Source organism: Pteropus medius, unplaced genomic scaffold (genome assembly GCF_902729225.1).
Source record: "Pteropus medius unplaced genomic scaffold, Ma_sr-lr_union100, whole genome shotgun sequence".
NCBI classification, from domain to species: Eukaryota; Metazoa; Chordata; class Mammalia; order Chiroptera; family Pteropodidae; genus Pteropus; species Pteropus medius.
Genome location: NW_024346667.1, coordinates 1,934,310 through 1,962,041, shown reverse-complemented (window position 1 = coordinate 1,962,041; position 27,732 = coordinate 1,934,310). Strand labels below are relative to the sequence as shown.

General features: G+C 41.8%; 1 protein-coding gene across 2 annotated transcripts in view; it reads left to right on the top strand.

Moving 5' to 3' along the window:
• Positions 1-1,041: 1,041 nt before the first annotated feature.
• RNF150 (ring finger protein 150) overlaps positions 1,042-27,732 on the top strand; it is a 181,170-nt gene continuing 154,479 nt past the window's right edge. The window contains exon 1 of one of the 2 annotated variants that reach the window (XM_039875832.1): positions 1,042-1,562. In XM_039875832.1, coding sequence (XP_039731766.1) covers positions 1,085-1,562 — 478 coding nt within the window. In that variant the 5' untranslated portion in view covers positions 1,042-1,084. The remainder of the gene's footprint in view (positions 1,563-27,732) is intronic. The other variant, XM_039875831.1, reaches the window with a different exon arrangement.

Genomic DNA, 27,732 nt, shown 5'->3' with positions numbered 1-27,732 from the left:
ACAACCCCTGGGTGATGCCAATGCACCTTTACTCAGATGGGCACTGCCCCAGGTGTTTCACGCGTGGTTTCGGAAGGGCTGGCCTTCCCCTTTCGCTCTCGGATGGGTAAAAATAGGGAGCTCGCTGCAGTTGTTCCTGCAAACGAGAAGGTTGTTTACCAGAGGCACGCGCATTTCGCTATGTTTAAGGCGTAGGAAGTTTTTCCTGTACGCGTAGGTCAAAGGGGCCTCCCCCTTTTGCCTCCAGCAGGATCAAATCGCAGAGTGGGTTGAATTTAAGACCCAGCAGGGGTCGCTGCTGCCTATGAAGAGAGACCGAGGGAGCGTGTCAAACGAAACCCAGAATCTTTGACATCACACTAAGCTCCTCCTCGCACGCACACATCACACCCACACACACACACACACACACACACACACACATATACGAGGATGATAGCACACACACAGAGATTTGGAGAGACCGCGTACTCCTCTCTGCCGACTCCCTCCCACTACCCCGGAGCCGACCCCTCCGGCGGCAAGTGTGTGTCCGGCAAGGCCACCCGGCGAAGCGAGGAGCGAGGCGCCCGCAGCCCCCGGGAACGCGCGCGCAGCAGAAGCGGCCGCGGCGCCTGCAGCCAGAGCCGCTCGCCGAGCGCTCGGTGGCGGCGGCGGCGGCGGCGGCCGGGACACCCCCCCGCAGCACTCCGGGCTTCGGGCAGCCGCGCCCGCCCCCGCCGGGGCTGGCGGGCACAGAGCCGCCACCCAGCACGCTCCCGGGCCCCCCGCCACCCCTATGAGAGGGGGAGGAGTCGGGCGAAGGAGCAGGACGCTCGGCAGCTGGACTCCTCCGCAAGCCCCGAGCGCCCCCACCTCCCGCGCCCCGCCGGTGCCCGGGAAGCGAAATGCTACCGCCGCGCTCCGGCTGAAAGGGGAAGGGGCCGGCGCCACCCGCCCGCTCGGAATCCGGTCCCGGGCCCGGGAGTGAGCAGGAGCCAGAGCGCGAGGGGCAGAGGCGGCCGGCCCGGGGTTGGCCGGGGCGGGGAGGAGGGACGGGGCGGGGAGGGCGCGCGGGGCGGGGTGGGGGCCCCGGCGGATAAAGATGGCAATGTCTCTCATCCAAGCGTGCCGCAGTCTGGCTCTCTCAACATGGCTGCTTTCCTTTTGTTTCGTGCATCTGCTCTGCCTGGACTTCACCGTGGCCGAGAAGGAGGAATGGTACACCGCCTTCGTGAACATCACCTACGCAGAGCCCGCGCCGGACCCCGCGGCGGCGGCGGGCGGCGGCCCCGAGCTGCGCTCCGAGAAGACCGAGTGTGGGCGCTACGGGGAGCACTCGCCCAAGCAGGACGCGCGCGGGGAGGTGGTCATGGCCACGTCTGCCCACGACCGCCTGGCCTGCGACCCCAACACCAAGTTCGCCGCCCCCGCCCACGGCAAGAACTGGATAGCCCTGATCCCCAAGGGCAACTGCACGTACAGGGATAAGATCCGGAACGCGTTCCTGCAGAACGCCTCCGCCGTGGTCATCTTCAACGTGGGCTCCAACACCAACGAGACCATCACCATGTCCCATGCAGGTGAGCGGCCCCGACGGGCGCGGGGGAGGGGAACGCGCGGGGATGGGGGCGCGGAGAAGGATCCCGCACCCGGCTCCTGGCTCCTTTCCGGGAAGTCTGTGCTTTGCAGAAGACACGTCTCTGTTCCCTGGACCTGCTAAGTTTTGCTGTGCGTCACTTCGCGGGGTTTACAAAGAAGAGAGAGCTAATTGTCTTGGGGGACTAAAAAGGGTGTGTTCAGTTTAGCGCCGCTCGGACGAGGGCACTCCGAGGTGGGCTAACTTCTCCAAGGAGGTCCTGAAAGATGGGGTTTGCGGGGCAAGACTCGGATACTGCTCTCGGTCAGTGACCGGCCCCGCACCTGTTTGGAACAGGTAGATCCGATAACAGCTCTGCGCTCGGCCGTGTGCTCTAGGTATACACCTCATGCAGGCGTTTGTGTATCAGGTGGTGGGGTAGGGTTTCTGGTACGAACTTGCTTAAGTCAGGTTTCAGTTCTCCGTGGAAGATTGAGTCCCCCCCTTCCCCCCCGCCCCCAGTGGAGTTGACACACGTTATAAATAATAAGAAAAGCCCTGTGCTCTGCCAAGCTCTCATCCGGAGAAGCTGACAGGAAGGCACGATGGTAAATAATAATAATCTTCACCAAGCCAAGAAGAGCATGGTGGCCAATAAAGTTATATTTACTTTACAGTGTTGCATTATCCTTTGCTTGGTTAGGAAGTTAATTATGCTGAAGATTTGCTTGTGAGAATGAGAGGATTTCAGGGTAGAAAGAATGTTTTTCTTAATGATCGCAAGGTGCCGAAACTAGAAATATGTTACTGCCCTAAAACTCGCGATTTGCTCCATGACTGACATAGCAATGCTTCCGTGGCAGGAAGAACAAGAAGTCCTTTCCAGGCATGCCAGCGCAAGCAGCTAGATTTAGCAGACTCCCCTCCTGGAGCCCAGGGTTGCTACTTGTTTCTATGTGCCGGAAAAGTGGGCCCTCCATCCATACATAGAGGGGTTCCGGGGTTGAGGCCATGATTGATATCCAGAAGAAAAAGCACGGAGTCGAAATAACAGATGTATTTCTGACTTGAGTTGCCTCATCAAAAACATTATTTTCATAAAGCCAGATTGTAATAAACACTTACACTACTGAAATTAAACACCAAGCTTTGGCTACATGGGGTAGGGGGTGCATTCTTTGGGGACAGGTTTTCATTCCCAGAGCTCATGTCACCGATTAGTGAAATATACAAGTGGTTTGCCTCACTTGTAATCACCACAGGTGTTTTAGAAGAGGAAATTGTCAACCTTAACACAAACGAGTGGGGTGGGGACAGTTCAATGCTTCTGACAGGCCAGAAAAATGCAGTACATTAATTACCGAAGAGGTGGGGAGGTAGCAGACTCCTTAGAAAGGTTACAATCGTGCATTTAGGAACATATGTTATACTTTCTTGAGCTCAACAGTTTTGTAGGGGAAAAGATTATACTATGACCTTGAGTCATAGGAGCACTATTTAAATTATAATATTCAAGGATTTAAGGACTATAGAAGAGCACTTTAAGTCATATGAAGTATCTTTAAATAAACATATTTAATATTTAAACTTTGGGGGGTGAAGGAAGTTTTCTGTTTATTTTTGTTTTGTTTGTTTTGTCCTTTAACTGCCAAGAAGCTCGTTGGCTGATTTTGCAGGATTCTTTAAATGTTTCTTTGTGCACATGCATGGAATCTTAAACTTGGCTTCTTTTCCACAAACTAAGAGGCATCATTTGTTTCTGTCTAAAAGGGTTCTCCAGAACTGCCAACACATTGGATCAATTAATGGCTCGCCTGTTTTTAAAGAAAGCAGTAAGCTGATTTTCTGCACAAATGATGCTTGATTTAAGACCCAGTGGAGTAAAGGGCTTAGTAATAGTTTGAAAGTTAAAGACTAAAAGATGTAAAGGAAATTCTCTGCTACTTAATTGTTCTGTTTTAAAAAATGTTTTAATGCTGTATCTGCTAATAGTCATGAAACTTCCATAGTATCATTTGATATATTGCCACATTAGGAGACTATTCACTTTACTCAAAGATTGCATCGATTTCTGCTTAAGTCTCATTACAAGGAGATGCATGACTGGGTAGCTTTGCGAACCCTTCACTTTACTCTTAAATTCTTCTGCCTGAATCTCAAACAGTGCCAGCACTGGTCTGGCTGTGAATATCTTACACTTAACTCCAGAATTTGATGGCTTTAATTTTTCTAGTTAAATTTGAGTGAGATTTCTAAATTCATTTTAGGAAATACATTTTAGATGCTAATCAAATATTCTTATTTTGTGAACATGGGATTCAGTATACCAGAGAATCCTTACCTTTGTGAGCTTTTTAATTCAGAGTCTCTAAAAAGTTAATATCAGCCTTTGCATTTAAAAAAAAAAAAATCTCACCTCTCCTCTAAATCCTTTATTTTTGGAACTGATGGCTTTCGGGTGAGGAAAAGATCTGAATTTAGAATGATGCAACCCATCATATACGAGCTATGCATTTGGGGTCATATGACCCAGCACACCCACTATCTTGGAATTCAGTTGAATGGAAATTCTCCTTTCTGTATAGCCTTTCTTTTTGTACCCCTTTCCTTCTTAAATGATTTGGGGTTTTGCCACTTCTGTAATTGTGATTTCTCATTCACAAAGACTAGAAATTTTACTTTCTAAACCATTTTTAAATCTTACTTAAAATATGACAGCTTTATTGAGATACAATTCACATGTCGTACACTCCACTCATTTCAAGTATAGTTTAATGGCTTTTACAGCCCTCCTCACTAATTCTGAAAAGAAACCAGATGCCATTAGCAGTTACTTCTCGTTACTCTCTAATCCCCTGGCCCTAGTTAACCTAGTTAACCACTAATCCACTTTCTTTCTCTATATATGGTTTACCTATTCTGAATATTCCATGCAAATGGAGTCGTGTAATAGATGTTTTTGTGTGACTGCCTTCTGTCACTTGGCATGGTATTTTCAGGTCTGTCAGTGTTGCAGCATGTATCAGTCCTACATTCCTTTTTTGTGGCCAAATAATATTCCATCGTATGTATGCACCACATTTTATTTGTTCATCAATTGATGGACATCTAGATCCTTTTCACTTTTTGTGTATTAAAAATAATAATTCTATGAATATTCATGTAGAAGTTTTGTGTGGACATTTCCCTTGGGTATATACCTAAGAATGAGTATGTGACCCAATTTCTGGGTCACGTGGCAACCATATGGTTCAACCTTTTGAGGAACTGCCAGATTGTTTTTCAATGCAACGGCACCATTTCACATTCCCACCAGCAGTGTATGAAGGTTCCAATTTCTCAACATCCTCATCAACACTTGTTATTATCTATCTTTTTCATTTGGGTCATCCCCCATGGTTGAGAAGTGGTGTCTTCATGGTAGTTTTAATTTGCGTTTCTCTGATGACTAATAGCTACTTTTTAATATAATCCTAATCCTTTCTCCGCTTTTCATTTTGTTCCTTTCCCCCTTGCTAGCCATTATTTGTTCTTTCAGCTCATATACTTTTTGTCCTATGAAAGAAAGAGAAAATAGAGGAAAAAAAAAATGGGGAAAAAAAAAAAGCCCGTGGATCAGAGATTTGATATGTCTCCTATAAAAGGCTGTGAGACACAGCTTCTTTGGTGCTGTGGGGGCTTCTGCCCCAGTTTGCCTTGTGAAAGAGTGACAGGAAGGCCAAAATAAAAAGCTGTGTCTCGGCCTCCACCAGGTGAGAACCCCAAAGGTGAACTTTCAGGTGCAGGTAAAGGCGGTGAGACCCAAATCATCTCTTCAGAGATGGTTAGATGCCTGTGACCTTTCTTATAATATAAACTGAGGAAAATGATGTCAGAAATTTCTAGGGACGATTTGGGAAAGTGGTTAATTAAGAGTGTAGCCTCTTGAATTAGTGCCCTGGCTCTGCTACTTTCGCACTGTGGATCTTTGAGCAAGTTATAGCCTCTTGGGGCTTCAGTTTCCTCATCTGTGAAATGGGGTAATAATAGTATCTATCTCAGTTGGTTATTTTGTGAATTAAATGCGTTAATGCACGTATAGTGCTTACATCTGTAGGTGGCACGTAGCTGTCAATATATATGAACGTGAATACGCATTGCGCACAGGGACACGCAGGCACCACACACTGGGTAGTCCAACCCCAGGCTCACCGAAGCCCCGGCAGCCTTCGGAAAGAGCCCTTTATTGACCTTCTTGTGCCTTAGAGACCAAAGCAATCGTGCCAACCTCTGTGGTTTCTGTGATTTGAGACAGAGTGCTCCAGGTACCTCTGACGGTTGGTGAACATTTTAGGATTCTCCTGTTGCATTTGTGCTTTCCCTTGGCTTAAATTGAAATGTCATCATAGCAACGACCTACCTCATAAACATGGTGGATCATTAAGAGTGCAGATGAGGTTTGTGACTGAGTTGTGATCTTGACAAAATGACACATTTCCCCCCTCTTTTTAGAGTGGCTTTGCCATCTTTTTGTCTAGTACATAGTAAAAGGGAAAGGAGGAAACGAAACATCTAGCCACTTAGGAAGAACTTTCGAGAGACCAGGTCCCTAATAGTAACTTAGAGACAGAGAGAGGAAATGGTTGCAGTAACTATCTGGGGAGTAAGCTCAGCCCTTGATGAGGGGGCGCCAAATGGAGTAAATCCCATTATTCTAGGATTTTCTCCAAGACTGGAGGAGACAACTCAAGAGATTTACTGAGGCTCTTTCCTCTATATGTGGGTAGGTGATTTGGCCATGCAGGTGGTAAATGGTAGAAGCGGGCTTGTAAACCTGGGCAGTTTGTCTCCTGAGTCTGTGCTTGTTACCACTGCTCCTTGTACCCTCTCAACTTGAAAGGATACTACAAAAACCAGATGTGGACAGTGGTAACAGTACTGATACAGGAAATGATCTAGAGCCAATTCCTGCTTCAGAACACTTTAGCAGGTCTACAGGCCAAACGCACTGTCACGGCTGGGGCTCTCCTCCTCCACACCTGCCTCTGATTAACGCTTTGGTGTTGGCCAGTCACTTTTTCTATTCTGCGCTTCCATTTTCTCACTTATAAAATGAGAGGTTTGGTTAGTTGATCTGTCTGAGCTGTTTGAGCCCCACTACTTAGTCCTCATACATTGAAAAATCGCAATATTTTTACTAAAATTCAAATTCCTGGCTTTTTATCAGGAAATCTGATGACAGGGGCCCATATTCTTTCTTGGCAACAGGAGGACGGAGCAGACCAGTGGCTGGCCATTTATCTGAGCCGTGTGCCCATTGGTTGGCCTGAGTCCCCATCCCATCTTATGGTCCGGTTCTTGGCCTCCTCCACTCACTTATGCCCCTGCCTTAGATCCAGTGCTTATGTATTTGGGCCTCAGCTTCATGGGGTCAAATCAGGGTTAGTGAGGAGAGGTTACGGGAAGGAGGTTTAGTAAAGGGGAAAAATTCAAAAGGACACGGAAGAGGTTTCCTTGGGATGTGAAGCTTTCTCTTGCACTCAGGTGGAAACGAAACGGGAATGTTGCAGATTGCTGAACGCAGGATCCATGCACAGGGTCCCAATGGGCCTTCCCCAGCCCCATGATTCTCTGCCATTTAGATATGTAAGAGACATTTCCTAAGAGCTGAGGCTTCATTTTTCTCTTAAGATACATTCAGAAAAGCTTTCATTTATGGTTGGTCTTAATTTCCCACGCCAAAACAATCTCACCCTCCTCCCACCATTTAGTTTTTATTTAGTTATTTGGCACTAAACTGGCCCTCTTCACCTGTCTCTCTACTGGCAGACAGATTTCCAACAGCCAGGAATTCCAGACTCTGTTATCGAAAGCCATAACTCAGTGTCAGTGTTAAATAACATTAGTGGCAGAGTAACTGAATATGGTCTGGGCATTTCAAGAAATGGTGTGGCTTGTTTACTCATTTCAGTTCATAGAAATACATATCTGGGGGATTCGGAAGGAATCCTACCTTCTACCTTCTAACCTTTAGTAAGAATTCCATCTTCATTTCCCCTGATGCCTCTGTTTATAAGAATCCCCTGGCTTCTCAAAAAGGAAGGGATCTTATGATCATGAAATCTGAAAAGGTTTAGAAAGAACCTGGGACTTTATAACTCATTCTTATAGTTTTATATAGAGGACTGACTGTGCCTCTCATGCAAGGTTAATTTGTTTAGAAACCAGTCACAGTCTTGAGAAGGAACTTAACCATTTTTGTTACATTTCTGGACATGAAACTTAGTATATAAAGAATTTGGTATTTTCCTAGCCCCTGAAAGGCTTCAGTTTATCCCCAGAAGAGATACTTTATCTTCTATATACTCTAAGGAGGATCTTCAGTTATTACTGAGTGACTGAAGTGATGCTGGAATTCATGTATATGATAATGTAAATTGAGAGGGGCTAAATCTGAATTAAAATGAAATTCAAATCCTGTTCAGATTATCGCACTCTTGAGGATTTTATTGTAATATCAAATGCAGAGAAATAAGGCAGCATTGTGCTGTGCGATTGTACTGCTAAGCTGCAGTTATGGCGGCTCTATTAAACAGAGACCTCACCTATAGGTATAACTTTCATAGATTAATCACTTGGTAGTTTAACATACGACAGAATGTGTGTTTTATGGATTAAAGTTAAAATATTAAGATTAGGGTTAGATCTAGTTCTTATATGTTTTTCTATGCAAGAGAGGAAAATTAAATTTCTTTTACTGGTTCAAAATCATTGGTTATTAATTTATTTCTATAAGTATCATTTTTAAAAATATCTTGTCTATTCTGTAATATAGCAATATTTAAAAATGTTTCCCAATAGAAAGAAGCATCATCTGTCATAAAAATAAAGCTTATGTATTAGACAGTTAGGCTTTTTCATATTCAAAGTGTGACCATATATTTCATAGTAGAGATTTTTTTTAACAATTAGAAGTATTTTTGTATTAAATGTATGGCTTATTCATGTCCTTTCCAGGCAAAGATTTGTAATGAGTACACATATTGGGTAAAATCCAGGAAATGTTTTGTTTCTTAACTGATTCAGCCTGGTATCTCTCTATCATAAATGCTTTTTTACACACACAGTCCGCCTAAGCACTATTGAAAAGGCAAAGATTTGAGGTTTTACAAAGGGGTTGTCCCCCTTTTCTTCTTAAGTATGTCTTTCACCGGGTCCCCACTTTCTAGAGAATATGCTGTCTGTTGATTCTGTAGCCATGAACTGACTACACCTACATCAGGAATTTAATTGAAATGACCCAAAGAACAGTGGAAGAGAAGAGATAATTTCCTCTTTGTTTATCAAAAAGATGCTTAGAATGTTCTTTCTCCCAGGAGCTCACACCCCAGCACACCCTGTCCCTCCCCATGCTCCACTGCCCGATGATTAACGTGTTATCGTGTCTCTTCCCACCAGAATGTAAGCGCCACAAGGAGCAGAGCTCTTAGACGTGTGTGTGTGTGTGTGTGTGTGTGTGTGTGTGTGTGTGTGTGTGTGTGTGTTTAGTAAAGTTCCCAAAGCCTAGGCAAGTCCCCAGCGCATGGAAAGTGCTCAGTATTTACTGATAAGATCTGATAAATAACCCGGAGACGAGAAGGATGGACTATGTTAATGTGTTAGTCTCTCATTTCATGAAAAAAATGTTCTATGACACTGAAAGATTTTTTTCTTAGAAAATGAAATCAGGGAGATTCTAACTTGAGTCTCCCATTAAAATGTTTAGTCATCTTGTAGAAGTGGGTTGCCTGGTTCATGTTCTTGGTCTGAAAGGAAAAAGTCATACTAGTGACAAGCAGAAGACGCAGGGTGTCAAAGTTGTAGCCAAATACAATTCTGTGCATGTGTTTATTGTCCTGCAGCTTAGATAGATGGATATAGATATAGATATAGATGATATAGATATAGATATAGATGTAGCTATAGATGATATATAGATATAAAAATAGATAGATATATCTATATATGTATATCTTTTTAAATGAAAGACTTGTGCCTTACAAAAAAATTCGAAAATATGGAACATTTAAAAAGAGAGACAAAGATAACAACCATCATTAACTCAACTATAGTATTTTTTCATTATGTGTATACCTATTTACTTTTATCAAATTAGGTATATATTCCATATATGTTTAGTAGCTTTTTCTAAATTTAAGGGTACATTTTGAAATTTCCTTAGTGCTTCCATGATATTTCTTTGTTTTCACTTTTCCCTTGTATAAGCAATGCTGCTGTACCTACCTCCTTACGTACCTAATAATGGGTACGTAGCCATGATTGCTTTCTTAGCTCATGTTCCCGAATATGGCTCTAGTTAGTTCAAGGCTATTCATGTGTAGCTGTAGAGCAGGGTTTTTGTATAGCTCATTTAGTGAGGTGTTCAGCTCTATGCTCACTCACTAGGATGCTCTCCTTTGAAGGAGAAACGTCTGGCGGTATTGATGCTGCTGATGCTGCCGCTGAGATCCTAGCACAGCTTTTCTGCATCACTCTGTTCCTAAATAAACTAGCTTGGCAGCTGGGGCAAGCACAGGAGGTGGAGAATCAGAAGAAATGACGGACTGGAATCAGCAATGCAATCATCAAGATTACAGTTGGTGAGACCCTCACCGTTTCCTTCTGTCCGTTCCTCCGTGTTGGGGACGTTAAATGCAAAGTGAACGGGGAGTTAGGAAAACTTGTGTCTCAGTTGTGGTTCTACCACAAATTGGCTTTACAGTTGGCAAGTCACTTCCCCCTCTGGGTCTCATTTTCTTTAATTTGAAAATGATGAACAAGAGGCTTCTGGAGAGGAACTTGGTTTAGATTTGTGATTTTTTCCATCGTTGCTTCACAGTAGAATCAGGAAGTTTAAAAATTACAGATGCCTGCAGAGATTAGGGTATAATTGGTCTGATGTAGGGAGTGGACTCTTTAGATAATTCCAATGTCCAGCCATGGTTGACAGTCACCACTCTGAATGAATCTAAAATCTTCTTTGGGTTCTAATATCTCATGATTCTTTATTAAGTATTTAAAGAAATAGTTATTTTCCTTTGATATCAAAATCCTACATGAAAAAAAAGTTTAACTTCTTAACTATAGTTGTTAAAACTATGATATGTACAGTTAAGTATTATCTCAAGACATGAATTAGTGATTCACTAATATTAACCAGATTTGAAGACCAGCAAGAAGACAAATAAATGGCAAACACAACAAGTAGAGGAAAGCACAAACACAAACTTCTGCAAGACGGTCAAAAAGAGCACAATAATAGGTCAGAAACGATTAGCCATTTTAATGAAGTTGGGTGAAATTGTATTCATATGCTGAATGTTCATTATTTTGAGTGTAGTCTCTGACATAAGAGGTAGAGATATCCTGGTATTTTTAACAAGTATGAAGTACACCATTCCACCCATTCCACTCATCATGGTGTCATTACCCAGTTTGGGAGGTAGTCTAGGGGGGTGGTGAAAAAGACCATTCTAGTACGCAGTTGACCTGGGTGTGAACCCTGAGACAGTCACCTACCTGGAGAGACAAAGCAACAGAGGGCTGGAGACAGAAGTATGAAGTCATTTGGCTGATGAGAGTGAGATTTCACCATCTAGGATGTGAGCACAGAGGGAAAGGGGCTGCCTAGAACGGAGGTCTGGCTGGGCAGAGGTGGCCCGGAAGCTCAGGAAGCAAGTGATTAACCTAAGCCTTTGAGTCTTAACCTGTGAAGTGGGCCTTGTGTCTTATCCATCGGAGCTGTTGTGAATGCTTACACTGCATAATGCAGTAAAGGGGAAACCCTGAGCATTTAACAAATCTTAACTCTATATATTGTCGAAAGAAATATATTTGGAATTGGACTACATCTTACCACTTTTATTGTCACCAGCTGAGCCCCAGCTCTCACGATCTCTGCCTGGAATGCTGCTCTCACCTCCAGCTGATGTCCGGCTTCCATTCCCACGCCCTGTAATCTGTTTCCCAGACAACAGACAGAATGAACTTTAAAAATCAAAGGGTATCACTCGCCTGCTCAAATCTTCCAGGAGCGTCATAGCATACTTGGAACCGTGTCAAAGTTCCTGCTGTAGCTTCCAGAGCCTGACCAGATTTGGCCTCTGCATCCTGTCCAGCCCCTTATCTCATCGCGCTTCCCCTCACCCTTTTCCAGCCCCTCTTGCCCGCTCGCTGGTCCTCAGATCTGGCAAACTCGCTGCCACCTCGGGGCCTTTGCAACCCTGTTTTCCCCAACATTTTTGATAGACTTATTATTCACACAGCAAACTATCTCTTTATGAAATATCTCTTTATTCTTTTGAAATCTGTGAGAATGACTTCCAAATAAGAATATCTGATAGCCATTTATCTATGTTCCCCTTATTTAACCAATTCATTATTTCGGGAGGCTCTCATGCCACTTGTACCCTAGGGGAAATCTCTTTTAGCAAAGTACAATTTGCTAGTATCTTAGAATCCTGGGTCTTTTTACTCAAGTGAGCAGGGAGGGTTCCCAGTCATCACCCTCAATTTTTGCAGATTTCCCCCAGGTGTTTATATGGCTCACCTCTTCATAACATCCTGACTCTGCCCAGTTGCCCCCTCATCAGAGAGTTTTCCCTGGCCACGGTAAAAAAAAAATTATCTGCTACTCCTTTTTCTTCCCTATTCTCTCTTATTTTTCTTCATAGCACTTATCACTACTTGAACATGTTCTCTTATTTCATTCACCGTCTCTATGAGAATAGAATATAAGCTCCACCAGAGGAAGTTCTTGTCTTGTTAGCAGCTGTATTCCTAGAGCCTGACGCGTAAAAGCCATCTGGTAGATAGCTATTGAAAATATGAATGGATAAATGGATCCAACCATAATTCTCAGGTGCATTGCTCACTTAAAGGATGAAGCAATGACTATATTACACTTACTTCATCTGCCTGGTGTTGAAGGCAAGATTTAATTTGGGTGATTGAAAACTTCATTCTTCATCCTCAGCACAGCAGACCTCCTCTTGCTGGGCCTGTGCTAAGGGATTCGTCTACTCACTAACCTGAACTTAACCCTTAATGAGGTACCTCCTGGTAGGTCCTTTCCAGCTGCTGAGAATAGTGACTAGGGCAGGGGTAATGCCCTGAGCCTCTCTCTTTGGGCTCCCCTTCAGGAGCGTCGGGAGGTCTGGCGCAGGAAGCCAGTCATATCCTGAGATCTGCTATCTTCCTTCCAGTGTTTCTGAGGAGCCTGGGATGCCTACTCCCCGATACCTATAAGCAAGTGCTTCTCTCTTTTGAGAAGCTTTGCTTTGGGGGTCTGCAAAGGGACTTTTTACAGATAATGGAATAGAAATGCCCTTTGAAGTCAGCTGTTATCAAACGCAGAAAGAAGTAGCTGGAGATATTGAGCTGGCGGATGTCTTGGCAGGGAGATGGGCATCTGAGTGACTTGATACTTCGGGGGATCTGAGTGATGCTGGAAGGAAATCTTCTAGATTGACAGTAAACCCTCTCTGTATAGTTTATGTATGAACATGTGCCTCTGTGTACACACTGCTTCATTCCAGAAGAATCTGAAGCCAATGGGGCAGGGAGAAGAATGTCAGGATTTCTCCAGATGAGGGAAATAGAAAATGACCAGTGAGATATGCCAAGTTGTGACATTTTGGGCAAGGAGAGAACTCCAAGAAAAAGCTCAAGTGTTCTCTTAAATCAAGATAAGAAAAGAGGAATTGGTTAAAGCCATTGTTTACGTAGCAATTGAAGTTTGTTCTGGAATGAATTTAATCTCCTGTGTATTTGCATACCTTTTTAGTTCTGAAAAACTATATACATATAGAGTTTGAAGCAATTAAGTGATATTATCCTGATTGGTTTAATAGCTCATTTCAATAGAAAATACACATATCGTATCATTACTTTGTTCTTTCTTCATTTTATAAATGCATCCATTATATGAAACTAATGCCATTTTATTGAGATGCATTTCTTACCTGGCTGTCTCTACTGCTAGCCTCTGAATTTCCTAAGTTAAGGTGCTTTATGTGCCCGGCCCCTTACACTGATAACTAGCACAGGTTTATGATTCCCTGTCTGTGGTAATAATAATACCACGTCTGATATTACCACATCATGACCCATCTTGATGCCATTCTCCTGGTGGGAGGTACCTGGAGTTTAGACTGAGGATTTAAAGGAAATAATTAGCATCTATGAAGCTAACACCTTGCAGACACTAAAGCTACGCAGGAAAGGTAAATGTCCCTCTCCCAGGGCCATGCTTAGAAAAAGCATGAAGTGATGCTTCATTATAGTCCGAGTCATGTAGATTCAAAAGCCCTTAGTCTCTTTCAACCTCTTGACTTCTGTGACTACCTTGAAAAACCTAATTAAAACTTAATTTAAATTTTTTTTTTATTTTTTAATTACAGTTGGCATATAATATTATATTAGTTTCAGGTGTACAACATAGTGATTAGACATTTATATAACTTACAAAGGGATCATTCCAATAAATTTAGTACCCACCTGACACCGTACGTAGTTATTACAATATTATTGACTGTATTCCCTATGCTATACTTTACATCTCCGTGACTGTTTTGTAACTATCAAACATAATCCTTTCCTTTTTTCACCCAGCCCTCAACCTTCTTCCCTTCTGGCCACCCTCAGAATATTCTCTGTATCTACGAGTTTGTTTCTGTTTTGTTTACGTTGTTCTTTAAATTCCACATGTAAGTGAAATCATATGGCACTTGTCTTTCTCTGTCTGACTTACTCCACTCAGCACAATACGCTCTAGGTCCATCCATGTTGTTGCAGATGGCAAAAGTTCATTCTTTTTAATTTTCTTTTATTTCTGAATAATATTCCATTGTATATATGGAATATATTCCTCTTTATCCATTCATCCATTGCTAGGCACCCAGGTTGCCTCCAGATCTTGGCTATTGTAAATACTGCCATAATGAACATATGGATACACATGTTCCTTCAAAGCATTATTTTCAGTAAATACCCAGAAGTGGGATTTCTGGGTCCTTCTTTGTCTCTTGTTATAGCCTTTGTTTTAAAGTTTGTTTTGTCTGGTATAAGTATTGCTACCTCAGATTTTTTTTTTACTTGCATTTTCATGAAATATCTTTTTCCATCCCTTTACTTTCAGTCTGTGAGTGTCTTTTGATCTGAAGTGAGTCTCTTGTAGGCAGCATATGTGAGGGTCTTGCTTTCTTATCCATTCAGCTACCTTATCTTTTGATCAGAGCATTTAATCCATTTACATTTAAAGTAATTGCTGAAATACAGTTATTGTTAATATATAGTTATTGCCTTTTATTATTCCTATTTTTGATTTTTTTTCTTCTTTATCTTAAAGAGGTCCCTCTAACGTTTCTTGAAATGCTAGTTTGGTGTTGATGAACTCCTTTAGCTTTTTCTTGTCTGGTAAGCTATTTATCTGTCCTATTCAAAATGATAACATTGCTGGGTAGAGTAATTTTGGTTTTAGGCGCTTACTTTTCATTACCTTGAGTATTGCATGCCAATACCTTCTGGCCTATAAAGTTTCTGTTGAGAGGTCAGCTGACAGTCTTACGGTAGCTCCCTTGTAGATAAGAAACTGCTTTTCTCTTGCTGCTTTTAAGATTCTCTCTTTGTCTTTAATCTTTGGCATTTTAATTATGATGTATCTTGGTGTGGGCCTCTTTGGGTTCATCTCATTTGATAACTCTTTGCACTTCCTGGGCTTGTATGTCTCTTTCTTTCTCTAGGTTAGTGAAGTTCTCCATTATTATTTCTTCACATAGGTTTTCAATTCCTTGTTCTTGCTCTTCTCCTTCTGGTACCACTCTGAGGCAAATGTTGGTCCACCTGATACTGTCTCAGAGACCCCTTAAACTATCCTCATTTTGGGGGATTTTTTTCTTGTTGCTGTTCTGATTGAGTGTTTTCTGCTACCTTATCTTCTAATTCGCTGATTTGACCCTCTGCTTCATGCAGTCTACTGTTGATTTTCTCTAATGTTGATGCCCTCTAATGTATTCTTCATTTCGGTTATTGTATTCTTCATTTCTGACTGGTTCTTTTTTATGTTTTCTATCTCCAGTTTTGTGTTGTCTATCTCTTTGTTAAAGTTTTCACTAAGTTTATCTACTTTTCCCCTAAGTTCATTGAGCATCCTTATAACCAGCAATTTGAACTCTGCATCTGGTAGATTGCTTGTCTCCTTTTTGTTTAGTTCTTTTTCTGGAGCTTTGTTCTATTCTTTCATTTGGGACATGTTTCTTTGTCTCCCCGTTTTGGCTCTTCTCTGTGTTTGTTTCTGTGTATTAAGTAGGGCCGCTATGTTTTCCGGTCTTAGTAGAGTGGTCTTATATAGTAAGTGTCCCGTGGAGCCCAGTGGTGTAGTCTTCCCTAGGCAACTGAGTTTGGTGTTCTAGGTATGTCCCTTGTATGAGTTGTGTGTGCCCTCTTGTTATAGTTGAGACTTGGTGCTGTTTGCACGTTAATGGGAGGGATTGACTGTTGGGATGATTGGTTGTGAGGACTGGCCAATGAGAGGCAGACCCTGCAGAGCAGGATCTACTTTAGCAGGGCTCTGGTGCCTGCTCAGTTTGCTTTTTGGGTGTATCATCCTTAGGTGCAGCCCCTAGAAGCCAGTCGCTGGGCATGCCAGCCCCAGGGTCTCTTGGGAGGGGACCCACCACAGGCAAAGTTCAGCTGCAGCCTGTGCCCTTCCCAGGGCCACCCAGCAAGAATCACCAAGCAATTTGCAGATGGCTTCCACTCGTGCTGGGTTTACAGGTGCCTCAAGAGGCCATGCTGAAACCTGAGGCCAGCTGCCACTAGTGCTGGGCTTAGTGTTGCTCAGCAAGAGGTTAGGGGCACACTAACACCAGATGCTGCTTGTTTAGGTTTGGTGAACCTTTGAGAGATTTTAGGAAAGTCCTCAGTGTGAGATAGGCTGTTCATTTGAAAGATTTTAGGAACATTCTCAGCATGAAACAGGCCTTTCATTTGAAAAAGCCACTAGAAGAGGCCTGGGTGGACCTACAAGTTGCGCAGGGTTTCAGGGAATCACCTGGGCCGAGCAAACAGTGTTAACCAGGTTGATGGAGACTCAGCTATGGCAGCCACCTGGGTCTACATGCCAGTAACGGGGCAATGTTCAACAAAGGACCAATGGCTTCTACCAGCACTTCTGTCTGGGAGAAAGATGCCCTTCCAGCCCTCACCCCGAAGCCAGACAACTCAGTTCCTCCCTGTGTGTCCCTGGTGCCTTTTGAGCTACTGTCCCAGCACTGGAGCTCAGAGCAAGTAAGTCCATCAGTGGGGAAGTCCGTGCACAGGTCTTTTGAGAGGAATGTCTACGACTTCCTTAGCCCTCCATCTCACTGAGCCACCATCCCTGCTGATTTCACAGCCAGAGCTTGTGGGGACTTCCCTTCCTGCCACTGGGACCCTGATCTGAGGAGCTCAGTGTGGAGCCGGGATGCCCTGCTCTTCGGGGGGAAACCTCTAGAGCTGAGATATCCCTCCTGATTCTCAACTGCCACATGCGGTTGTGGGACCAGCCTGTTTCATGTCTCTGCCCCTCCTACCAGTCTTGAGGTGGCCTCTTCTGTATGTCCCCAGTTTTAGGACTTCTGTTCATCCAGAGCTCAGACAACTCCTGATGATGATTATTCTGTAGTTTAGTTGTAATTTTGATGTGGTTGTGAGAGGAGGCAAGCACAGCATCTACCTTCGACACCATCTTGACCAGAAGTCAAAACTTGATTCATTTAAATTAAAAATTCTTAGTCTCTTTGGTAAAATTAAATGATTTTTGCAATTTGCTTATGGCTGTCTGAAACAAATCAACCTTTTCTATTGCAATACTATATTAAGTATATCTTATTACTTATAAAAAGTCTTGTGTTTAAGTATATTAATTGAGTTATTGTGGAAAATATATTACATTGTAGATAAGAAGAAAAAAGCCATTTTGGGTGGGGAGAGAAGCTAATTAGATTTCATGCTAAACCATAGCATAACCATGAGCCTGTTCACTATTTTTATGTTTAGGCTTTGAAAAGGTGGCACATAATTACTACAGTACAGTTTGTGCATTTCGGATAAGTGATATTTTGGCATTAAAATGAAATTTAGGAGTAGGTTAAGATATTGGAATAGTGCATGCTGTCACTGTTATTTAAATTGTGGTTTATTGACTCACGCAAATATATTATGCTGTTTCCTATTTGCAGTTCATCACATTTACCAGTAAAAAGATTTAAATAAGGAAACAGAAAAACAGCTCAAACTTTGGCCCTTGATTGATTTGGTAACTGAAATGGGGCATCATTTTTCAAAGAACAATAGCCCTGAAATAGGCCATTACCTTGCCTGGCCTATTTGATAACCACCAAACTTATTGTTAAAAAGAGATGTGTTGTCATGCAAGGAGACAGATTGGGGCGGCAGGGGGGAGGTCATTGTCATGGAGCATTCATTCACCACTGTCATATTCTTCTGGGCGAGTCTTAGCCCCAGGTTCCATCCATCTTTTTCAGAGGAATGGGAACACTGGTGTAGTGGATACATTGCCCTTTTGAAGCTAGCAGGCAGTTTGAATAAGATATTATCTCAACACCATGTAGCAAGTCACCCATACGTGTAACAGTGTTTGCCATTATTTAACATGTTCTAGGCTGAGAAAAACACAAGATATGAGGAACGCAAGATCATCAGAAACGTGTTGTGTTCAATTGCCAACAGGGCAGCGGGGTTCACATGCAAGTGGGTATGACATAACCCTCTCCACCTGCCAGTGCCTTGTTGTCTAGCAACTCAGTGATGGACAAATTGGGACTGTGCCTTTGTATTCATGAGCTTAGGGGGCCATACAGCTGTCCTGACACCACAGGGACCAGTCCCTGTGCAGCCCTGACAGCAGAGCTTCACATGAGAAGATGAGATGATAACTGGGGAGCCTGTCAGCAGCCACTGTGTGAGGGGCACACTGGCTATTCTAAATAGCCACTGAGCTCTGTTTCTCAGAGTTATCTTCTCTGCCCTTGGGAGACTAACAGGAAAACGATTCACTCCCCCCCCCCCCCCCCCCCCCCCCGCCACATAAACAAAGACATCCTTTCTGCAAACCACCTCTTCTGGTTCCAGGCTTGTATTTTAAATTCATCACCTTGTTTATTAGAGGAACTCAGCATATCTTTGTGGACCGAATAAATATTAGAAAGAAGAGAATTGACACTCATCGTGAACACATAAGGCTTCAGGCACTGCTTTAGGTATCTTTTGTACTTGACTTCTTTGACAGACCCTGTGATTTTTAAACTTGCCCTAAGTCGCAGATGGACAAGAGCAGAGCTAGTGTTTTAATCCAGATCTGTATAAATTTTAACTACATTGTGAGGCATGTAGAATTTCTTTGACTTCTACTAATTTTTATGTTTCAATGTACTTTTTAATTAATTTTTTTATTTTTCAATTAGAATTGACATTCGATGTTATATTAGTTTCAGGTGTACAGTATGTTTAGACATTTATATAACTTACGAAGTGATCCCGCTGAATAGTCTAGTACCAATGTATTTTTTATGAGAGAAAAAAAGAAACTGCTTTAAAATAATAAGCTGTCCAGAAGCATTGTTTCCCCTAAAACTTGGGTAACAATAATTTACTATTGTGATTAAATTTGTTGTATGTTTGCAGCAATGCAATTCTTTTGTTGCATGAGAAAATTTTCTTATTGAAGTATGAAGTATAAATTACTATGGGTTTAATTATTCCACAAGTCAAACCTTGCCGCCTGTGGATTGGTAATGTCGTTGGTGTATTATAGTCCTTGTCTACATATTTTGTCTTATAGAGTAGTTATAAGTACTCGAGTGATTTATTTTCATTAGTTAAAAACGATGTTCTTAGAAAATCCAGTCAGGTTACTGTCAGCTAATGCAATAAACTAAAAGGATCTATGCAGATTTCTACAGATAAATGTTATTATTTTACAAATAAGTCATTCATTCACATTTATCCTACTGTGATTTCCCTAAATTATTATCAACATTTGCAAACCAATACCAAATCCCAATTACCTGAAAAATACTTCAAAATAAGAAAATGACACCATTACTGTCGTTATGGGAATTAAAACTATATGTGTATACAAGTGCATATATAGTATAGGGTTTAGAATTTTAATTGGACTTGGATGATGTCTGATTCATGTAATCCCAGAACAGTTTTGCTTGCTCATTAAATTGCTACACCCTTGATTTTAAATAAGATTTTCTTCAATTGCATTTGTGGTTCCTCCAGCTCAGTAATTCATTTGTCTATTTTTAGTGTTCCCGTTGGTTGCTTATTTTAACGTGAATCCTAGTACTTTCACTTGTAAGATTCTTCTTTGTAAATATTAGCAGTACTTAAATTTTTTTTTGTTAATGTATACGTTGTTTTACTTTGTACACAAATCTCCCCAGATACAAATAGAGGAGAAAGGTCCTCACGAAATGAATTCATGTCTGCCTGAAGGTCAATGGATTTATCATTTTTTTCTCTCTATATCATCAAAATTACCCAAATATGACTTACATTATTTTTTACTTAACCACAAAATAAAAACAGACTTTTACTGAAAGGAAAGATTTTGGATATCATCCAGTATAATTATTTTATTTTATTGACTAAAAAGTATAAATTACAATAAATATTTGTTAAAAAAACACTTTTCCTTTTTTTAAAAAAAAAAGTATCAATTAATCATTTTATTTTATAGATGAAAAACACAAAGCCCCAAGAGTCAGTTTATTGCCTGCGGAGACCACACTGCAGGTGATAAGTGTAGTTGGGAGGGAAACTTCCGTGGACGTTACCTGTGAGAGGTTCAGGGACTTCTTCCTCTGGATTGGAATTCTCTACCTCGGCACTATTGGCATTTTCAGCCCAATAATTCATTGACTTGTAAATTGTAGGTTTTGTGAGCGCTGGTTAATTTCTGGTCTGTCCTTACTGCTAGGGCATGGCCTTCACATTATTTACCAGATAACCTCCTTCTTGATGGATCCTGAGCAGTAGTTTTCATCCTCCAGTTAGCATTCTGAGATTGCCAAAATAGCCGATTAGCTTTTCAGCCTCTTACCGATCGCTTTCTGATTGGTTTCAAAGCCTTTTGCCTCGATAATGAGCAGCCCAGGAGTCGTCATCAAAGGCCTCAAGAGGAAATTGCATTCACACTGTTCTCACTGCTCTGGTCCCTTTTTATCGTGGTTCTTGGTCTCAAGTCCTGGCAACTTTGATAGCCTTGAACTCCATTTTTTTCCATCTCAACCAATAAAACTAGGCAAGACTAATCAAAGCCTAGGCTTCTGCTTTCTGTTTGGTCACCATGGCGTGAGACCCAAATTGGCAAATCCTGAGGCAGAAATAAAAAATTTAAAAATCAATTAAGAAATAGAGGAAGCAAGTGTTGGGCTCACCTCAGTGTATTTTTCTCCTTTCTAGGATCTTGGCCCTTTGTGTCCTTGTTGCCTTGATTACTCTCATGATCTTTAATAGCTATTTGTTTGATGTTGTTCTTAATCCACCTTTTATTGTGGTTGTAAATGGGAGGGTTATTCTGTTACAGTCTGCTCCATCATAAGTAGAGGAAGAAATCTTGATTTATTTTTGTTTATGCAGTTCTGTTCCTAGGTTTGCCCTAGTATTGTTAATGCACCAGTTTGTAATCTAAGAACCCTCGAGTAGCTGACAATGTAGAGATGTGTAATTTATTGAAATATACTACAGCATTAAACGAGAAAAAAAAATTAAGAAAACAATTAAAAGCACGCTGGTACCAACTAGGGTATGTAAGAATTAACCCAGTTGGAAGAATTATGAAGAAGTCTGACCAACCCCAGTAGTTTTAATTAAATGCCTAAGTCTGAAGCAGGTGCAAGCCAAGAATGCCGCAGAGATGTGAGCTGTATTTGGAGAGTGTTTCACACCATTCCTCCCGGAATAATATGCTAAAGATAAAGAGAGAAGTGCAACAACTTCACTGTGAGAGGAGTACTTCTGAGATTGTCAGAGACGAGAGAGAACTGGAACAAGTTGACACAATGTGAACCATGCCGGCTGTAACAGAAAATGTAATTGGTGTGCTGGGATTTGTCAAAGGACGACCAGAAGATCTGAATGAATGAAATTGGCTGGTGATGCTCTGTCTTTGCCTCAGCACAGTGTAATGGCATTTTAATGATTCAACAAAAGGGGAAATGTGTGTGTGTATCCCATTCGAAAGGGTGTGTTAATAGCTAGTTAAAATAGTTTGATCTCTTCTAGCTTTCTTGAAAATCCTACTTATATGGAAAGGATGGTAATACACAATACAGATAAAATCCCCTTTTCACAGAGTCCAAATGGCATGGGAGTGTTGTCAGATAATGTGGCAGACCTCATGATTCCTTTCATGTGTCATTGTCACCTGAGCGCCATTAGTGCAAAAGGAAACTAACATTTGTCAAGAATTCGCTGTGTGTCAGGCATTGTGCTAGCCTGTCACAATATTATTTAGAGAGGCTGCATTGTTTAGTGTAGTCACAACCAGACTAGAACCAGACTGAGCAGACACAAATCCCAGCTCTGCCACGTAGTAGCTTTGCTGCCGGGAACAAGTTAAACAGTCTCCCCGCTTCGGTTTCCTTGTGTGTAAAATGGGGATAATAATAATAATAGGACCTACTTCATGGGATGCTTGGAAGAATTAAATCAGTTAATATATATGAAGCTTTTAAGTATATAATAAGTACTATAAAAGCATTTGGACCGTAAAAGCATTTGCTAGTAAGAAAGCAAAGTAACCCATGGCACTAGGATTCAGACCAGTTCTAATCAAAAGCCTATGCTTTTTCTCTCTAATATAGTGCATTTACTAACTAATACCTAATATCATTATGCTATACAGATCACATTAAATTGATGCCATGCTTGATTTCTAGGCACACTAAATGCTAAGGTTGATAAAATATCGATTTTTTATTGCATTGATATTTATCCCCAATTTGGGCACTGGCTGTAGAATGTTTTAATTTTAATGTATTTTAGGTGAAGGACTAGACATTAAAATATTATACTCTTGGGTTATATTTAATATAGTTGCCTCGATTTGACATAGTATTTTTTCTATACTTGATTTCGTTTGTTTTTATAATAAAATACTTTATAGGTAGAAACGATGCTATTTATCTCAGCTTACAGATAAAGGAATTGAAACTCGCAGAGTGTGAGTCCTAGCCAAAGTAGAACTCAAATTTACATCTTCTCGCTCTTAATTCAAAAGTGTTTCCTCCAGTGTTTACATACTTCTTTGGTGGTTGTGAATTGAGCACTTGCCACGTACAGGTGTATTAAATGTTAACTATACAAAGGATACCGCTTCTTCCAAAACAGGTTACCATCCAGCAGAAAAGAAGGGTGTAGGAAGAAGGATGTGTGATATTGTTAGCATGAACAGAGTGCTATAGGACACCCAGGAATGATTAAGTGGCCTCGAGATTTGATGGATGCTGTACAGAGGAGGTGACATTTTGAAATCATCAAGGTCTTGAGAAAAGTATAATATGGGAGCACTTTAAGCAGAGGAAACCATTTATCTGATTGTCGCGAGAAAGTGAGTGGACCACAGTGACAAGTCGATGTGTTGTATGGTGAGATGAGACTAAAAAATAGTTTTGAGATGGGAAGGAGGCTGACGAAGTTGGACATTTTCTTATCGGTGACAGGAAACCATTAAGTTTTTAAGGGAACATTGTCAGAGCTCTATTTTAGAAAAAAATTGTGCTAGCAGTACCGAAGAGCATGTGTAGGAGACATGGGTTTTAGGAAATGTTAGTAATGAGGCTGATAACAATAGCCTAGAGATTTCAGAAATAATTTCTAGAAATTGATATCTGAATATGAGGGTGGACTAAAAAATGACATTTTTGGATGGGTGAATGATGGATGTTATAGAAAAGGAATACAAAGAAAAGAAGAGATTTGGGAGGAAAATGGAGCTTTAGTGATGAGCATGTTGCTTTTGAGGCTGCTGAGGCTAGACAGGTGCCGATGACAATAATACGGCCCCGATAGTTGAAACTATGAGGATGGGTGGGCCAACCCTGGAGCAGGTGTGAGGATCGACACCAGGGTGGAGCGGGGGTAGGAGGCAAGTATTTGGGCGATGGGTTAGAAGAAAGCCAAAATGGCTAAAATGATGGAAACCTAGAAAGGAGAGAATTTCAACAAAGAGGCACAAAACAGTGCTGGATGGGGCTAAGAGGTCAAGGGGCTGAGGCTACTAGATTTGACATGTGCTGGTGCCCATGTGCTAGATGACATCAAAAGTCCCGTTCAGTTAACATTCTGGCTCTCACTTTGGGAGTTTTCTCTAGATTTGCCCCAAAGCGAATAATATTAGGCAAATCTGGAGGAATCATTTAATTTACACAATCATCACCAGAAGCCTATTTCTGTTTATCTATGGATATGGATTTGGTACTGTTACTGCTGCTCCTGGCATGTAAACCTCCAGAAAGAAATTTGTTAATGGTTGTATTGAATTTGGAAGACTCACTAAATTCAACTGAACCTTCTAAATAATAGGCATACAGGGTTCGGATTATAAAAATGAAGGCAAAACAAAGCGATCATGTTGATATTTGGATGCCAAATCACGATGGGAATAAATAATGTCTGGGGGCTGCAATTGGAGTTTAGAGAATGGAACGTGTGTGAGAGGGTGAGACGGTGAGGAGTCAGATCACCGTGATGGTACTGGAAATGCCCAAGTTTCTGTTTTAGCCTTACTTGGGTGCTTTCAACTTAGACATCCTTTCCCAGCTCGCAAAGATGTCAGCTGGTGCTTTAGGATCTTCAGTATTTGGATGGTCGCTATCGATGCTGTTGCAAATATAGGCATTCCAGCAACCTTTTTTTTTGTTTGCAAAAAGAGGTTGACAGTTTGGGCTCCTCTTATGTCTGCAACCAATTTGGATTTGGGACATCGAATGGAATCATCCAATTGTTCTTATATAGAATATCGCTTAATCGAAGTCTTCAGAGAGGAGAAAGCAGTGTTTCGCACAAGCTTATAGGACATACTGTTCTTAATGTATAAAGAGATCTCAAGGTAAAATCTAGTCATTGGAAACCTTGCAATCTTCTATAATTAATTCTTTTGCCCTCTTAAAGAATATAAACATTTCAGCTGCCAAGTGGCTACTCAGCTCCAACTGCCATTAGCTTTATTGGAGATGATTCAAAACAGATAGAAGGGGTTTCTGTCTTGAAAATTTTGCCGAGTGATCCTGTTGTAAGCAACTGGGAAAATGGCTCCCACGGTTATGCTTGGAACCCATGTAATAAGGATGAGCAGATACTCTTTTGGAGTTTATTTGTGACCTCTGACCTGAATTGCTGGAGTCACTGTTCTCTTCTTTGCACTCTGAGCAGTAGTCACCAAACAGTCTCCACCGGGTTCAAGGGCGAGCCAATTAGGTAACGTGCCATAAACCAAGAGAACACGACCTTCTCTCCTTTACTCTTAGGCCCCCAAACCTCATCACCTCTTGCCTTTCTTTACAATTCCTGATCAGAACATACTGTCTCCATTAAGTATTTCCTTATTGCAGTGTAGCCTTGTTAAATTTTCATAGATTTATTCAGAATTGAAGTCAAACACTACGTCACCTCTGCAGCCTTGTCCATTAATAATAACTAAATGGATGTCCCAGACCTTTGTGTTTGGAATTCAGTGTAAATGGAATCATTCTAGTACCTAAGGGGACGGAAGTTGACATCTAAAACTTCCACCCTAGTGTTCCTGAGATTTCCTATAAATAGACCAATTTAATTATATTTCCACCTGTCTCATTAACCTTTCATATTAGTTGTTTTCCTAACTGCAATTCAAAACATAAATTTAGAAAGTTATGCAACACTCTTGAAAAGGAACCAGAAAAGAAAAATATTACAATTCAGGGCACATGATAGGACTAGCTATTGTTTTTGCAAACTTTTATTACATATCCACAAATTCGTGTGAGAGGTCGCAGTGCATTTAAAAGCTCCGGTCTTAGATAATATCCCAGAGATTCACCATGGCTTTTTCTCTATGAGCATGCCCACAACTTTCGGCATTATGAGCTGTGTAGTCTCCCCTGCGCCCAGGAGGTGGGGAGCAGGCCGATCCCCATGGCTGGCTGCTGAGATGTTTGCTAAGGGAAGCCCACCCCCACCCGCCAGGGCTCCCGCGTGGAGGGCTGTCTGCACAACCCTGAGGCTGGACTCTCCTGCTCTGAAGCCAAGAGGATCTCGAACACTCTCCCTAGGTTATGCAGAGGCGTTTATAGTTTTTATCAGAGGCAGAGGCCTGTGTGGTCATGTTGGAGCAGGGTCCCCAACAATTTTATATCTTATGACAAGCAAGTAGGATGCAGATTCTCTAGAACAGTTTGAGTCCAGGCGGTGGCACCTACACAGTCAAGGAGAAGGACCCTGTGCTTTAACCTGCAAACCACAGACGTGAAGATTATGCAATTGGTCTCTTCATTTTGAGAAATGGAAGTGAATGAGTATATGACAGAGAATCAGGGGACGAGAAGGAAAAGTCGGGGACAGTGTTCTGTAATAACCTTGTGAGGAAGCCCCGTAGAAACACCAGACCCACACTCTAATTATCTACAATTTTTATTCTTACTTTCATTCTTCAGTTATTTATTTTGCTTAAGACAACTGCTTAGTAAATGGTATACAGTTCATTCCATTGCACGAGGTAAATTTTTTCCAACCACGGCACTGTTACTTTGGAAGTTAAAAGGCCCTTCTTTGGGAAAGAGCAGCAGACCCCCGCCCGAGCCATGGCAGACCCCCGAGCCATGGCAGACCCCCGAGCCATGGCAGACCCCTGTCGTCGCAGTCACGAGGTCCATGTCCAGCAGCGCTGGGAGCGCAGGCCTGCTTATGGAGTGGTTTCCAGATAGGGCTGTAGGGTCACTCTTGCTCGTGAACACTACCACTTCCGGAGGAATTTCCCACTACGGGGCGAATGTGACATTATCTACTGTCTTTTAATGTGAAAACAGCAGCCCTCCAGCTGCTCCCGGTGCCACCAGGGAAGGCAGAAGGCAGCTGATGGCCCAGTGTTCGTGCTGAGAGGCCGAAATGCTCGCGGCCTTTGGGTGAAGATCAGCAAGCAGTTACCTAATGTACGGGTTGTTGCTTTTCTCTCTTGTTTCTTACACTCTGTGTCTTTTGGCCACTGTCACTTTCTTCGGTTGGTGAGCTAAGCAGTGAAGTCCTAATCAATGTGTTTTCTACTTGTTAATGGCATTGATATAGTGTTCATAAGCAATGACTTGAAGAAAAGGCTAAATGTGGTTTTGTTGGTATACCTTCTGTGGATATACTTGGAAGCTTATCATAAATATATCTGTTTTGTTTCCCTAGCATGCATTTTGTCAGATGATGCCCAGGTTCAATATTGCTGAGGCTGCTAAATGTCAAAAAGGGAAAAAGTGTAATAAAATCGTGTCCCCGTGTTGACTTTTCATCGATTTATATCATTTTGTAATATCGAAGTTATGAACACCCCTGATGCCATTACTTATTTAACAGTAGATAAACAGTATATGTGATTTTTCAGTTTGGATGTGATAGAAGAAAAATATTACTCATTTCCATTAGTAAAAAATTTCCAGAATCTGTTCCAGAATTTCATCTATCATGGGAGATGAAAATCTCTCACCTTGTCCTTCCGAGAGAGAATTATAGATTTCATTCTTTATGGAAATTACTGCTTTCCTTAGGAAAGATCTTGAAAGAACTTAAAGATGTTCATACATATATAAAGACTAGAACATAGTTAGCACATGACGGAGTTATGCAAACAGTATTTGGGTAAAGAGCAAAATCTAGATATCAGTTGGAGGTTACTAGTTCCCCGAGGTCTACATTATATTGATTTGAATCTTCTCTCTATGTCCTATACACGTTTCAATCCTTCTCTGAAATTTTTTTGAGCTTTCCAGGGAGCTTATATTTTCATGGTTATCATGAGATCTTTGCTGACCTCTCTGTTTACGCCACATCGATTCACAGCGCACTGACCCAAACTTAATCAGGTCTCCCTCTCCCTCCCTCCCTTCCTCCCACCGAAAACA